At 45.5% G+C, this 16,748-nt stretch overlaps 1 protein-coding gene across 8 annotated transcripts in view; it reads right to left on the reverse strand.

The window, feature by feature from the left end:
• Positions 1 to 16,748, reverse strand: part of celf2 (cugbp, Elav-like family member 2) — a 203,720-nt gene that overhangs the window by 48,285 nt on the left and 138,687 nt on the right. For all 8 annotated transcript variants that reach the window (XM_084039204.1, XM_084039205.1, XM_084039203.1 and 5 more), the window contains one exon: positions 59 to 107. In XM_084039204.1, coding sequence (XP_083895330.1) covers positions 59 to 107 — 49 coding nt within the window. The remainder of the gene's footprint in view (positions 1 to 58; positions 108 to 16,748) is intronic.

The following is a 16,748-nucleotide window of genomic DNA, read 5'->3' on the forward strand; positions in this document are numbered from 1 at the left end:
TGTGTTTTATTTGTGTGTGTGTGTGTGTGTGTGTGTGTGTGTGTGCGCTGCCACTCACCGTTAGATTTCTCACTGTCTGCAGGCTTCATCTGAATAGGGTGGTGCATCTGTGGAGACACAAGAGAGGGACGGGATATAAGAAACGCTGCACACAAGCATGGACGAGGTGTCTCAGAGGAACATTACATCCACATATACGGTGTAAAAGCAGCACTTTGGGTGTTTCTGTGATTGACACTCTGTATCTGTCCCTCAAATACTTCATTCCAGGTGAAGTTGCTAATGCAGGGCATCTACAGCTGGTCCAAACAGCAGAAGAACACAAAGAACAAGACCAAGAGACCAGGAGCAAGGACCAGAAAGCAGAACGCCAGATCACCGTCCCCACTTCCAACCCCCCCCTCCACAGACACATAAGAAACCCTCTGTGGTAGTTCCTGCTACATCAGACAAGAAAGAGAAGGAAAAGGAGTAGTAGCAGTAGAAGAAGAAGTTGATTGTCATCCTCCATCATCAGGTGGGGAAATCAAATCGTAGACAGACAGAAGTTTTTGCATCTTTCAGCTTCAGACGTGTTTATTAGTGAAGAGCTGACGGATTCTGAACATTAGGAGTATTAAGGGTGCGGACAGACGGACAGACACGGAGCAGAAGCCTTCAGCTTGCTCCCAGATGGCCGGTCCCAACGTCGAGGCGTCTCATCGGCTTGTACATTCAGGACTTATTACTGAGGATCACACACACACACACACACACACACACACACACACACACACACACACACACACACACACACACACACACGGATACAAGCACAGCACCTTTAACAGCTTTTGACCTATTCATCAGGGGAAACACCTGCGCTGACGGCCAGCTTGCATTCCTTGAATTAGTTGTCTAAAATCTATGTATCGAATCCTGTGGTCGTGTCGTTTGCCTTCACAACAGAAAACAACTGAACCAGAGTCAGCGTGGCGACCTTTTCAGGGTCTCAGTTCGGCTGTTTGCTCCACATCAGGGTTTGATTGACAGCCATCACACCAAACTAAATGTACTCGTTCTTTGTCATATTTAGTGGATTTTTTACATTCTCCCTGTCCCCCTTTACAAACCTGGGGTCAAACCCGAGGAGTAAAGATTACCCACGCTGCTTAGCGAGGCGGATTCATTCACTCCTAATGGAACCTCAGGTCACCGAGGGGGTGGATGGGATATTAACCTCCGTGTCCGTCCCCCAGCGAGGTCCATCTCTAAGTGTTATTAGCATGTATCCCATCACATAGCTTTGCATTTACACTTGCAATCAATAAGCGCACTTATTATCGTGCTCCGTGCGATGTGTGACCTTTAACCTTCACGTTTTAAAAACCGTTTGACAGAACCGCACGGCCGTCATTCACACCCGGGGAGGTTTTGGGCTCCGGACCGGCTACATACGCGGTGTGATTGCAGCGTGTCGTGCATGTATTGGCGGAGATAAGACGGCGAGGGGAGATTGCATGTTTACGCCAGGTGTAAAAGGGGTCTAATGGCTCCATTTACACTTGTCTTTTTAGATACTGGATATCTCTCTGATGTGCCCACGAAGCGGGTTAATGGAGCTGAATGATGGATGTGTTTTTAAGGTGGCGGCTCTTCTTTTATGGAAAACAAGAAAACACTTCACAGATGAGAAGGCTTTGTCACCCCCCCTCTCCCCCCCTTCATTCTCTCCTCCTCTGTCCTCCTCTTTATTCTCTCCATCTCTCTTTCCTTTATGGGAGATTATGTGGCTGTTTGATCTGCAGAGAGATGAATGACAGTGATTCTCCAAATCTAGCCCGGTATCAATCACACTCAGAGTCAAATACCAGCAGAGAGTGTGTGAGTGTGTGTCCGTACGTGTGTGTGTGTGTGTATGCGCCCTGTCTTACCCATAACGCCCCTGGGCTCAGTCACGCTGTGACAGAAGGCTTTGATCTTCCAATTCTATCACACACCTTTATCCCAACTCTCTGCCTCTTGCTCTCTCCCTTATCATCCGCACTCTGCTTCTTCTTCTTCTTCTTTTTTTTTTACGTCTCCAGACCTGTCCCAGACACACACACATCCACACACACACCGTCTGCTCGTTGATGAGTTCCCAGTACTGCCTGATGGGGCAGTCAACGGTGGAGGGGGAAGAAATAGAGAAAGGCAGAATGTCCGTCTGACACTGCAGACCAAACTATGACCACAAGAAGAAACGACTCCACCGACAACCACACAACGGTGCTGCACACCGAAACAGAGAGCGAGTTCACCGACGCGTGACGTGTGATTTGTGCTGCACTTTGGGCAGAAGAAGCCTGAAAGAACGGAAATAAGAAAGAAAATGAAAAGACAGAGCAGTGAACCTTTCTTCGCCTCATTAGGATGGGACATATAGCATAAACACTCACACTGATTGAAAGAGTTCATCTCTGTGAATTTCCCTTATGGGGATAATCATAATGATTATCACAAGGGAAGAAGCTGTCTAGCTCATTATCATGCAGAGAAGTGAAAGACAGATCCAGCATTCTGTTTATGTATTTATACTCTATTTAGGCGGGAGCTCTTATGATTTATGATCATCTTATTGAAACTTGTTTGATTGTTTTTCACTAATGTGTGACACAATACGAATATTTGTTTCCTATAAATGGTAGTTTATGTTCGTCCAGTATGTTTTTTTTTTGCCGTTTAAAACATATTCAGATGATTAATTATGTAAATCATAATTATTTGGGCCAGCGTAATCATGACATTTTCATTTTGTCCTGTACCTACTACATATAGACCGGATTGAGACCATATTTAAAAAACATCTTTAAAATTCATAAGGCGATGAAAGGACATATTTATACTAAACTTCCACTTGCATAAAAAACATGAAGTTAAACGTCTACAGAGAACGCTATAAAAGTATATCTTAGATGTGAAATTGCTGATTGGACCAATCATGTTATTCGTAACGGCCTATATTTAAAACACAATTACGCCGCGGCTCCGTAGTCAGACGCCAGACCAGATCCACTCCTTCCGGTTTGACCTTCCACAATAAAAGTCCCAGACATATAATATTCGCAAGCGTGTACTTAACATTTTTGTCTTGGTTATGTGTTCCACCCCCCGTGTGTAAAGATCTTAAGAAAGAAAACAAGAAAAAGATTTAATATACTACCACTAATATACTAATAATTCAGTATTTAAAGGAGTCATCACCAGGAAATCGCAATTTCTCTTGTTAAAACATGCATATCTGTGTTTGACCTCAGTTGAAACTTGCCTGAAAGGCTGGAGTTTGAAAGTGGCGCCGTTTTTTCGCTTCTGCTCTTTTTCCGAACAGGAATAGCACACAAGGGTGTGCATTCCTAAAGCACGAGATTTTGATTCTGCGCCTACGGTGACGTCAGCGTGGAGGCTACTTGCATAAGCCCACCCCTCTTTCACCACCCAACCCCGCCCCGTCCGCTACCTGAAATCGCCTGAATTCCGTAAGGTTCGTCATTTAGTGTGTGCGCCATGACAGGGGGCTGTTTATGTTTTGGAGTCTGCATGCAGGCAAGCCCCCCCGGCTCTGTCCTTCCTGCGGCGAATCAACGCGCGCCTCATTACATATTATACAATGCACATCCGGACCAGTCAAAACCTCGCGCGTAATCTCGCGTGATAAAATCGCGGTACGAAAAAGGGTCAGAACAAGCTCAATGTTTGATTAAATTTTTTTTTTTTTTTTCTAATAAGTTTTACGAATTGATCCAAAGCGATCCAAGGGGGGCTGGATACGTATAAAACCAGGTTATGACTCCTTTAAGGTGTGATTAGCGAATGCTTTGCCTGGCAGATTGCCTTTTACTGCAAAAAGAAACAAGAAAGAGAGAAAGAAAGAAGCTACAATAAGAAATTGAGCATTTAATGTGAAAGTAAAAATGAAATTTAAATGAAATTCAGTGACGGTTGAATGCTTGTACTTTGCTGTGTGCATCAGCCGCCAATATCTGCATGAGGGACACGAAGGAAATAGAAAAAAACACGCATATGGAGACAAAGAAGCAAGACAGAAACTCTAAAGTGAAAGGAAAACACAAAAAAAGGGAAAGCAGAGAGAGAAATCACAGAAGGTGACAGGGACATGGTGAGAAAAAAAGGCTGTCTGAGAAAAGAGAAAGGATCAGAAGGAGGAAAGAAAAACCGGAGAAAGAGAGGCAGAAGGACGGACGAGGGTCACGGACACCGGACAGACGGGAATAATGACCACCGCTTCAGGCTGCGGTCTCGCTGAAGTATCACTAACACAAGGACGTGGACGGGTGTGTGTGTGTGTTCGAGTTGGAGTCGCGTCAAAGCCAAAACCTGGAAGTCACATCAAGTCAGTTCTCGTTAATCCGTTTCAGAGGCTGTCCTCTGAAGGCAACACGAGAACCAAAACAAAAGCTGTGACAGCTTCCTCCGCGCCGCCGTCACTCACTCATAGGAAACACACACACACACACACACACACACACACACACACACACACACACACACACACACACACACACACACACACACACACACAGGTACAACAAACTGCTTTTCAGGCGTCTCCTCCTCGGGTCTGTCTACCCAGAATGCCTGGCGGGTCGGCGGCGCTGTCGACATGTTTGATCTCAGCGAGCTCCCGCCGAGACCCACAACGCCTCCTCTATCCCACAATTCCACAGTGCTGTTTCTTCTTGCCTGGCAGGCCCACAGCTGCAGTCTGCCATTCATTATGCACTCAGCGGGAGGCGGGCAACACTACTCGGTCCTCGCCGCGCTCAGCCCCATAAAAAAAGCACCGAGAAGCAAAAAGTAGTGCTGCGTTAGAAAGCCATGTGTGCAGCCGGCGTGACGCTGCAGCCGGCATTCAGCTTCACAAATGTATCGGTCGAGTCAGGAGGCTGCTTAATCTACTTCCTGTTTACCGTCTCCATCACGTCTTCCTCCCTCTCATCCGCTCTGCCAGCTTCCTTTCGGTGACTCTTTAAATAAAACTGTCCTCGGCGCTGGAAGAATCAATCAGAACTGGAATCACATGACGGCTAATGACACCAAATCGAATGTCATTTCCTGACGTTTGATTGTGAAAAGTTTGCCTGAGCTGCGAGGTGCTTATTATCTGCTGGTAACGCACTTCAAGGAAAGTGTCGCCGCTTGTTTTTAATCTCACTGGAATTGCCTTATTACAAACTGTTCAGCCGGGCAGTAAAACGCGTGATAAATGGACCACCTTTTTGAAAACCCGATTAACATTTAATCTACATATTAATGTGCGAGCTCACATGCGCTAACATTGAGGGTTTAAGAGCTACATTGCCAGGAATAACGCCTCCTTTTTTTTTTTTTGCTGCTCTGCAATTACTGCAAAGCAAATGTGTTACATTTATTAGCCGGCTGTAAAATAGTTTAGTTTATCTGGATTTATAGTTTGCTGACTAGCAGCTACACGAGAAATCAGCGGCGATTGTTTGCTTATTTTAAAATCAGATTTTACTTAATGGACTCCGTTCATCTTACATGGGGGGACGTTTTGATTTAGTTAAAGTTGTTTGGATGTTTGGGGTGGAGTTCATAATGTCTTCATCATTGCCTGCTCACTGAAAGGCTAAAAACATTGTACATTAGTTCTTATACGTGTTTACAAGCAGCTGGAGAAAGCTCTGTAAAACCAAAGTAACATGAATATGACACTGTATATGTGTGAATAGATGGTTTATCAGGAGAAATAGTCAACAATGTAATAAAGACTTCAATTTAAATGTAGAATAACATGACTTTGATGAAACATCACAGATTTAAACTTTGATTTGGTCGTTTTTTCTGACGGAAGCGTTCGTCACACATGGTGTGTTCGAGGACGGTTAGAAAGTTGATTATCCGACAAAAATGTCAGTTCTTACGGCTTAGCCGTTAAACCGTCTTCAGGAATTCATATCAATTTGGAAAGTTTAAATCGTTCTTCTATGTCAGCTACTATTATATATTATGTAGTAAAGTTTCATGCCAGAGACAAAGGTGATATAAATACATATCTTGGAAGCGGAAACAGCTGATCAGTTCATTCAGAAAAGGTGCTTCCATACTCTATTAAGTGCACCGACTCTTCGACAGAGGCAACTGAGGAAGCTTTATCACATTTTGTCGTTCAGCTTTTCAAATGCGATTACAACTGACTCCTGTATTAAATATCTGCCTCTTCACATTGTTGCTAACTTTGTTCAGCAAAACAAAACAGGTTAAAGAAGAGACTGAACCACCATTATCGGTAAATGTGCTGTACAATGGAATGAATGAGCTGAACCATTTGATTCACTATTAATGTGAAAATGTTGAGTAATTGAGCTCTAATTAGTCTGAAAGCATGACACGGCAAAATTGTGGTTATGAGAGATGAGCTTATCCAATCAGCAGAAGATATTTATCCTGATGAGGGGAAGCATAAGGTCCACATTACAGCAGGGGGTCAGGGAGCAGCGGGCAGCCAGGATGGCTTGTACGACCTTCCAGTTATGAGACGCTCTTTAATCAGCTGTCCTTCCTGGCTGAGGCGAGGTGCCTATCTGCCCGAACTAGCCGACACCCCCTAACCCCCCTTTCCTTTTAACTTCTTTATCTTTATGACCTCATCATGTGCAGACATTGCTGGCATCCTCTCCAGCAATCAGGCGACCTATGCGCTCAGCTCGCCGTTAAGCAGCCCCTCCTGGCGCACCGGGTCCAGGAAACTCTACACGTCCGAAATGTTAACTGCTGCTCCCGGGTTAACCCGATCCCCCGCCGCCGCTGTCGTCTGGCCCGCCAACGTCTCCCAGAAATGCCCCGAGGCTTAAAAGTTCAGAGGTCGAATTCTCCTGGAGCCGGAGGACTAACTCCAGGCTCACGCTGGGGATAGGATGACTGTGTGCTGTGTGAGGAGTGTGTGTGTGGATAGTGTGTAGGTGGACAGTGTGTACGTGAACAGTGTGTATGAGGACAGTGTGTATGAGGACAGTGTGTATGAGGACAGTGTGTACGTGGACAGTGTGTACGTGAACAGTGTGTATGAGGACAGTGTGTACAAGGACAGTGTGTATGTGGACAGTGTATACGAGGACAGTGTGTATGAGGACAGTGTGTACGAGGACAGTGTGTATGTGGACAGTGTGTATGTGGACAGTGTGTACGTGGACAGTGTGTATGTGGACAGTGTATGTGTGGACAGTGTGTATGTGGACATTGTGTACGAGGACAGTGTGTATGAGGACAGTGTGTACGTGGACAGTGTGTGTGTGGACAGTGTGTACGTGGAAAGTGTATGTGTGGACAGTGTGTACGTGGACAGTGTGTATGTGGACAGTCTGTGTGTGGATAGTGTGTATGTGGACAGTGTGTACGAGGACAGTGTGTGTGTGGGTAGTGTGTACGTGGACAGTGTATGTGTGGACAGTGTGTACGTGGACAGTGTCTATGTGGACAGTGTGTGTGTGGATAGTGTGTATGTGGACAGTGTGTACGAGGACAGTGTGTATGAGGACAGTGTGTACGAGGACAGTGTGTATGAGGACAGTGTGTACGAGGACAGTGTGTACGAGGACAGTGTGTATGTGGACAGTGTGTATGTGGACAGTGTGTGTGTGGACAGTGTGTATGTGGACAGTGTGTACGAGGACAGTGTGTATGAGGACAGTGTGTACGAGGACAGTGTGTATGTTGACAGTGTGTGTGTGGACAGTGTGTATGTGGACAGTGTGTGTGTGGATAGTGTGTACGTGGACAGTGTGTGTGTGTGGACAGTGTGTGTGTGGATAGTGTGTGTGTGGATAGTGTATGTGTGGACAGTGTGTGTGTGTGTGTGGACAGTGTGTGTGTGGATAGTGTGTATGTGGACAGTGTATGTGTGGACAGTGTGTATGTGGACAGTGTGTGTGTGGATAGTGTGTGTGTGGATAGTGTGTATGTGGACAGTGTGTGTGTGGACAGTGTGTACGTGGACAGTGTGTGTGTGGATAGTGTGTGTGTGGATAGTGTGTATGTGGACAGTGTGTGTGTGGATAGTGTGTATGTGGACAGTGTGTACTGTTTGCCCTTTGCCAGCAGTTGGCACCTTCAAAGCAACTTCACATGAACAGAGTGTGTGTGCCAAAAACTGGTGATACTGTACGGCACCAAACACCAACCTCTCTCTCTGTCTGACTCACACACACACACACACACACACACACACACACACACACACACACACACACACACACACACACACACACACACTTATACACACACACACGGTGACCACACACTCTTTCCCCTCCCTCCCGTCTGAAGGTGTGACGGTGAGTTGCCGGGTCAAAGTCAGGCAGATGGCCCTCACAGTCGGGATTCAATATCAGTGACCGAGACGGTACGGCCAACCACACACACACAAACACACACAGCCGCCAGGGCGCCACTGCACATGCATGACCTCTAGACAGTGATCATCGGCGATAACACAAGATGCCTCACCTACGTTTGAAAAAAAACAAACTCATTGATACATTAATTCGACTACGAAAAATCTCTTCTTGAGTACTTTTACTAGCCTGAAAACTTTTCTGTAGTTGTCAATTCAGATTGGTGTTGCATTTTTCTAAACAAGTCTCACATTTGTGCTGTTATAATCAGTGTGCATAGCAACGGCCTTGGTTTAAAACACACAAGTACAATTGAAGCAGTGTGGTATTTACCCACACATAGCCAAAAACAATCACGGCCAACAACCAAGCCGGCAACGGCCAAAAATAAAGATAATAAAGATGATGGCGAAAGCCAAACCAAGCTCACGGATAACAAAACCAAGATGGTGACGGCCAAAAACCAACATGAAGTCGGCCAAAAACCAACATGGCGACCAGCAAAAACCAACATTTTGACCAGCAAAAACCAACATGGTAACCAAGATGATGAAAGCTAAAAACCCACCAGATAAAAAATCAGAAGACGGCCAAAAACCAAGATAGTAACAGAAGAAAAACCCAGAGGACGATGGCAAAAATACGCTGTACTTTAGGCTTCAAAATGGCAATTTGTACACTCTGTCTTCTCAAACAACTTCCATTAGTTTTAACTTCTAATGAACATTGTAACGTTGTTGGCCTTAAAGCTGGTTCACCTGTATAATAAACAGTAGCAGCAAACAATCCTCTTATCCTCCTACACGTGTTAATTAGCAGTGAAACACATTTGTTTCACGTAGCGTCTTCAACGTCGACACGAATGAAAAGTCAACTTTCGGATAGTTCCCCCTCTGTGCGAAACACAACCTGTACATACACATTCGACACATTACAAGCACACCCTGGGCTCCCCCACGCCGCTCTGACAACACCTTGATACAGATAAAGTGTGACTTTAATTCTCATCCTCTCTTCGGCAAACAAACCACTATAAATCAAATTGTCCTTTACAATATCCCTCATCTTAGCGGCGCTTAGCACGCAGTTAGCCTACATTATCCCCACTTCATTTAGCTCGGTAAACAATTAACCCAGCGCGTGTGTGTGTGTGTGCAGAATGATTGAGGGATTTGGCATTAGCTATGCTGCGTCGCGTCTCCACACTAACTACTCTAAGTGTTTAACATAGTTAGCCCGCATTTAAAGTCACCCTCCCCCTCTCCTCCCCCCCCTCCCCCCTCCAACTGAATCAATATACTTAAACGCCGCCACCAACTTGGAGAGAAGAGAGGGGTTAGGGAAGTTAATTTGAAACAAGCGATTAATATTTCTTTCGTTAAATAAGAGCACACACACACACACACACACACTCACACAAGGGTCTGCGCATCGATGAGGTTTGCCTTCCTTCAGCCCTGTTTGCAATAGCATTTCGGTTTCACTACAGCAATTACAGCCTTTAATTGAATTGATTCCGATAATGAGCCTCTGTAATGACACCGCTGTGGGAATGGTCGTGTGTGTGTGTGTGTGTGTGATTCTCACACTGAACCAGCTACTGTTATTTTTCTGGACTTGGATGATATGCGAGGCGCCGAGCGGGATCCAAAGATGAAACGAAGGCACATTTAAAACACTCGGCGCGTGCCGTCTGCCGGTCAGCCGTCTATGTTTTTTTTTCACAAACCACTTGTCCGAGGTCTAACCTTTCAGCTTGTTGCATAATATCCTCCAGGCTACAACACATGAATGTTTGATGGCACACGGCTTAGTACACGATACATTTAATATCCTACGCTGCCGCGTTTCCGCCGTTTGGGGCTCAGCACCACCCACGACCACTTCCCGGGTCCTCGGGCTGGCGGCGGCGGTCACGTTTCGCCAGAACTTGTCGGCGGTGCAGCTGCGGAGTAAATCAGCTGCTCTGCCAGTCAGTAGCAGTTACATCTTTTTTTCCTGCTCCCCCTGCCAGTGTGCTTCTTAAGTGCTGCGTGGAGAGCTATTGTGATGGAGCAGCGATATGTGTAATAGGCTCGCATCTGAACAAACAACACACATCGACTGACAAGCTGTGGACACCAAGCATTCCTCCCCTCGCCGCACTACCATCAAGTGCTCTGCTGAAAACACACACTCATGCACACTTGAGGGCATGCCCAGGTATCAGTTAGCTGATAAATGGGGCTGATGCTGCTATTGTGGAGTTAATATGGGATTGATGAATGCCGTTCGGATCAGGCTGCGAGCGTCGGTATCTGGTGGTTTAAAACGTTGTTTGAGACGCTTTTCAGCTATTCTGGTTTTACAGGAATAAGAGCAAGATATCAGTATTCTGTGCAAGTCGACACAGTTCACAGCTGATTTTCGAGACATAAACAGTGATTTGGGCTGATATCTGGGGCTTTAGGGGAACTAGTTGGCAGTAAAACAAAAAATACAAATATTGAGTACTGTGTGCTTTGGGTGCATGTTATATATACAGACAGCATTTCACACATTACACAATTCTGTTGCTTAAATGGTGCTACATTTACTATTCAAAGCATCAATAGTGCAGTAAACAACTATTGTCTATGTAAAGATAAGGGGGAGTAATGTCGATGTAATTTACAGACTTTTCGACAAAGCCGGGCTAAACCTTTTAGTGCATGAACGATGTGAGCGGTTCCCCCTCTGGAGAACGCTGTCAGCTCTGTCAACACTTTTGCAATTGATTGCACTGTTAGCACTGTTAGCTGCGAGCCATCGGCTCAGCCGTCGCCACATTGAGAGCCGTTGAGAGGTAATACAATTTCTCCCAAGCACATTTAAAGTGACAATAGACAAGTTTGTTGCTTTAAAGTTAATGGCTATAGAATAATGACACCATTGGTGTTTAGAGAAGCCTCTCTTTCGCTTCCTGGGAAAATGAAGGCTCCATTTACAGCACAAAGTAAGTAAGCAGCGCTTGAGTCGCATCTATACTCATGAAAACTAATACATTATATACTCATACATTATTATAGAAAACACTGAGTCTCCTTAGTCGGAACCAAGATGGCAACTCTTTAATCCCTCCTACACTGTCAACAGCAGGGCATTACAGCGTCTGTTCACGATAAAACTCCCAGACATACACACCAGAAAGCATTTCACTGAGAGGCAACTCAACACAGTAGCTTTCCCCTGGTAGGGGAACAACCGGAGTAATGTTAACGATAAACGAGCCCTGATGACGGAGGAGGCCACTTAAAGAAAATACTATTTCTTTTACAACCTTAGTACTTTATAACACTGCAAAATACAGTGATTAATGCTTAGAAAACATGCATATATTGCTTTTTGAATCATTTATGTATTCTTTACTCTTTCATAAACTATAGCTACTTAGAAAGTCACATTAAACAAAAACAAGAAAAAAGGACGTTCACGATGCTTTACCAATGGCTAATAACACATTTATTATGCGTTATAGATCAGGAATAAGCCATTAATAAAAACTTCCCATGATGTATATCCGTCTCTAGGTTCTTAATGTCCAATAAAGCATTAATAAATGATCAAATCAATACATGGTTGCAACTTCACCCACCCAAAACCTTGTTAAGAACAGAAATCAAACGTCTTAACGTGCTGATTTTCATCACAATGTGGACAGAAACAGATGCTCAGATACTGTTGACTTTCAAATATAAAGGTCTTCAGTCAAATCAAACATGAGCCAGAGTTACAGAACACACCGCAGCCTGCGGTCCGCTGCTGCTCTCGTGAGCACGAGTTCCCTTCAAACGGCGGGAACAGTCGGCCTCTTTCACCCACGGGGGCTTTCGCAATGAAAGATATGATTTCTCACATCATTGGAAAGGATAATGCACATTACAACTCACAGCCCGCGCTCCTATCCGCGGCCGTGTCCACCAACTTGAAAATAATAAATGAGCGATTAAATGACTTATGTCTTTGGATTGTAAATTGCTCCTTTTAAACCTTCACCTTGCTCGGGATCACACTTGCTTTGATGAGGCTCCTTTGATGAGCCTCCGGTTGCACGAGCACACACAACCTCGCGTCTGTATTCTTGCAGCGGAGCGTCACTAATTATCTCGCCGGCAGAAAGGTAAGGGAGGTGGGGACCTGTGTGTGTGTGTGTGTGTGTGTGTGTGTGTGGTCTCGGTGCGACGGCAGCTTTTAATGAGCCCCACGCTTCTTATCAAGCTTGGCGCTCGACAAACGCTCTGATCCGCCCACATGGAGGACGGGGCTCGACTGATCGCGTCTGAAGTCCCCCCCATCATCCCCCCCCCCCCCAGTCCCTGCCGCCGCCGTCACAACCAACCCAAACCCAACCCACCCTCGCATCACTCTCCTTCTCCTCCCTCCCCGCCACGCAGCCTCACTGTCAGAATGAAATATCCTTGAGAGAAACTGTGAATCAAAGGGCTTTTCATCCGTTTTCACAAAGAGACAGAGCGGCGGAGGGGGAGAACGATGGAGAGAGAGATTCGACCGGACAAAAGAGAAAGTGGAGAGAGAGAGGGATGGCGAGAGGGCAGGAGGTAGAGGAGAGAGTGAGAAGCGAGAGAGAGAAAACGAGGATGAAGGAGTGAACTCCTCCAAGCTGGAGGGCACTCTAGAGGACACGTCCCAGATTAGCTCTCACCCCCCCTCTCTTCATCCTTCCATCTCTGCATCCCCTCCGCCCTCCTTCCTCCCACCCACCTTCAGACGGAGAACAGCGGCCCCAGGGCCCTCTTGGCAGGCGTTGGGGGGGTTCGTGTGGAAAGAAAGAAGGGAGACACCAGGCATTTAGACATCTGTCAACCACTAATGAAAGAGTTCAATTTAGTGGAAAATCTCAAACAACCTTGTCTGACAGGCTGCCTGACAGGCTTTAACTCGCTGCGTGTTGTTGTTGCTGCTGTGTGTGTGTGTGTGTGCGTGTGTTTGTGTGTGTGTCAGGGTGTCTGCTGTGTTAGAAAGGAGGGTGGGTGTGTCTCAAAAAAAGTGGCGAAAGCTAAAACATGTAATGTAATAAACTGAGAGTGTGCTGAGGAATATGCTTGTGAGCACATAAAAGTGCGTGTTAAAGAGTCATGCGGGGGGCGGATCAGCCCGGCCAGCAGGGGTTGGGTCTGACGGCTTTGAGTCGCTCCAGGGGTAGAGGGCATGTTTTTCACCGATAGATGGGTTAGTGTGTGTGTGTGTGTGTGTGTGTGTGTGTGTCTGTGTGTGTGTGTGTGTGTGTGTGTGTGTGAAGGGAAACATTTAGACCTCACTAGCGCTATTCCCCCCCCCCCCCCCCCCCCCCCAGAGCTTCATTAGCAGGTCATTAGAAACGACTTCAGTGAAAGCTGTTGTTTTGCTTCATTGAAAAGACGCCATGTGTATGTCATACTGATGACTCATTACTTTTTGTTTTATAACAGAAAATAAATTTAACATCCAAACAAAATATCCGGGGAAATATTTATTTTCTTCTTGCTTTCTATAGATGAATCCGCCTGCTGACTGATGTGTCATGCTTTCTAGAATAACGTTACGTAACATAACAGGTTGTTATGACTCATATATAAGAAGTCATGGGGGGGGGGGGTCAAACAAACAGGACTTCGACAAAGAAGACAGCTGTCTGTGCTGTGTGTTTGAAACTGGAAGTCAACACTTTGAGTCATTTTGAGTTATGAATGTTGCCATGTTAGCAAATACACATCTAAGTTAGTACTTAAACAAACACAGGACATTCACCCAGATTCTCACTGTTCATGTCCCATCAATGTGTCAACAAGTGATATTTATGTACATAATATATATATATATATATATAATAATAGATAGTATGTAACGCATCACATACAACACTGGCTAACGTAGTAATTACATCACGTACTTCCTAAACTTTACTTCAGTAATTGTTTTGCCTAAACATAACTCAATAGCCCCACTTATTACATTGAAACTATATTGGAGCATAAATTCATATTGGAAGTGAACACAGTTTTATTGCCGGTCTGCAGTTGTCTGAAAGATGAATATCCAGTCTCAAAACACTACGAAAAAAATCCCTATTGTTTGTCATATGAAATACATCATTTGCTAAAACTCTGAATGCTATGAGATGGTACAAGTATGTGGCCAGTGGACCTGTGGAGATCGTGTTTCAGATGAGTGCTTCTCAAACTTTTTCTGTCATTTGGAGTAAGACACATTTTCATCGGGTCTCACACTGTCAGCTGCCAAAGTTTTCAGACATAAAACGCACACTGGTGTCTCCTTATCTCCTGTGAACCTGGGAAAGATAGGCTCCGTCATATTTTCCTTTTATTAACCGCCAACTGAGCACATTGTCGGAAGCATCGCCCAGTCAAATATCTGTCCATCTGTCTGAGTGAACACCGTTGGTATTGCGATAGTATGATTTGTTTACCGTTCCGCCATGAGAAAGACTCAAAAAGTCGTCAACACTTTAGTTACGCACCACATTTGGGCCGCCTGTCATGCCACTGTGGCCCCACTAGGGGGGCGTGCCGCCAACTCTGAGAACAGGCGCTCTACATGGAGCACGAGGATCTGAGATGACACAAATTAGTTCTTGGGGCAAAGGCTCGCCCGTGTTGCTTTCCCTTTTCTTTTCAAGTTTGTTGCTGGAGCGGCTGATAACAGCTCAGCCCAGCAAGCGTGGGTTTTGGTGATTTGCTGGTGGAATGATATCTGGGTATCTCCTAACATTGGGTTGATTTTCAAACGTCAAAGGATGTAAAGTTTATTGTCATACATGCAGAGAAGAAGTTGCACTGTGTAATGCAATTACAGTTTTTTTGTTATCTTTGATGGCCATCTATAATACAAAAATACTTAGAATATTAAAAAGTTAGAAAAGAGGAAGACAAACAGAACTCAAAACTGTAAAATAAGTCCTACTTGGTAGCAGTTAGACAATTTTACATGTTTGTCATATTTATAATCGTATGTAACCCCAGTTCTGAAAAGTGAAGTCATTTGAAGTGCCTTAAACTTGCAGTCTCTCTACTGGCCACCGAGGGGCGACTCCTCTGGTTGCAAAAAGAAGTCTGATTACATGGAAGTCTATGAGAAGATGATCCTACTTCTCTCTTGATGTATTATCTCAGTAAACATTTTGAACATGAGTTGAGTCTCAATCTCTAGTTTCAAGTCTTCTTCAATCCAGCATGATGTTGATTTAGTACATTATGGTCCATTTAGAGTCCACCAGACCAGAAAGCAGGGGGTGCTTTAGGGGCGGGGCTACCTTGTGATTGACAGGTTTGACAGCCTTACTGTGCTAAGTTGGTTCCCAAAGCAGTAATGATTCTTCTGTATCTGTAAACGTTTCTGTGCTGCACACAAGATGACAGTTATATAGTGACTTCTTCTCACAGAAGTAACTGTAACTGTAACAGTAACTGAAGCCAGGAAGCCTTTGCTATATAACACCCAGCTCATGTACTGACCTGCACACACTCTGGAAACATGACTTCATCAAGTATCACAGAGCTGCCATGAATATACACTTTCCCAGCGCATTCTAACACACATGCATACATGTGCTCCGTCAGATCACTGACAAAGCTGGGGCAGAGGCGAGCTGCAGAGTGATGGAAAGAGACGCGGAGAGGCTGGCGGGGAAGCGGCGAGAGCTGCTGTTTGCTGCTGATTTCCTCCCGTGTCACCCTGCGAGGAAAACCTTGAATCTCCATGCTTTCACTCTCGTCAGTGCCCGCCACTTCTCCGAGCGCCGTGCGGAGACAGATTTATCACATTAACCACAGGCCCCCTCGCTCCTTTGATGCCCTCCTAAAAAAGAAAAAAGAAAAATGGCAGCCGTTCAACCGTTCCCGCCCTAAACCAACATGGCTGCCCTGCCGGGCCAGTGCTGCCGGTATCTGTGCCCTTTATTTCCTCTCCTCCAATTTGGCCCCCGTCCAGCTTTCCACTCTGATTGCATCTCTCCCTGTTAGGGCCTTGGGAGAAGGAGAGATTGAGCGAGGGAGGGGAAGAGCGCCAATACAAACATTGTTCGGTTGGCTTTTTACAAGCCAGGAGAGTGGGGAAGTTAATAAGCAGGTATTGGTTTTTAACTGCGGCCCGTTTATTGCTTTGCCCTCGAGCGTGCTGGAGTGCTGTACTCCACCTTTTTCCTGTCCATCTGCCCATCACGCCGCTAACCTCCCGTTCAATTTCTCCCTCTCTCTCTCCCTCCCTCTCTGCCTTTTGTCTCGACTCGCCCAGCTCAGCAATTAATTCGCCATCCTCATCATCTGTTTTTTTTTTGTCTGTCTCTAGCTGACACCTTCCGCTCACCTTTCTCTGCCCTTT

The sequence above is a fragment of the Eutrigla gurnardus genome (assembly GCF_963514095.1).
Source record: "Eutrigla gurnardus genome assembly, chromosome: 21".
NCBI lineage: Eukaryota > Metazoa > Chordata > Actinopteri > Perciformes > Triglidae > Eutrigla > Eutrigla gurnardus.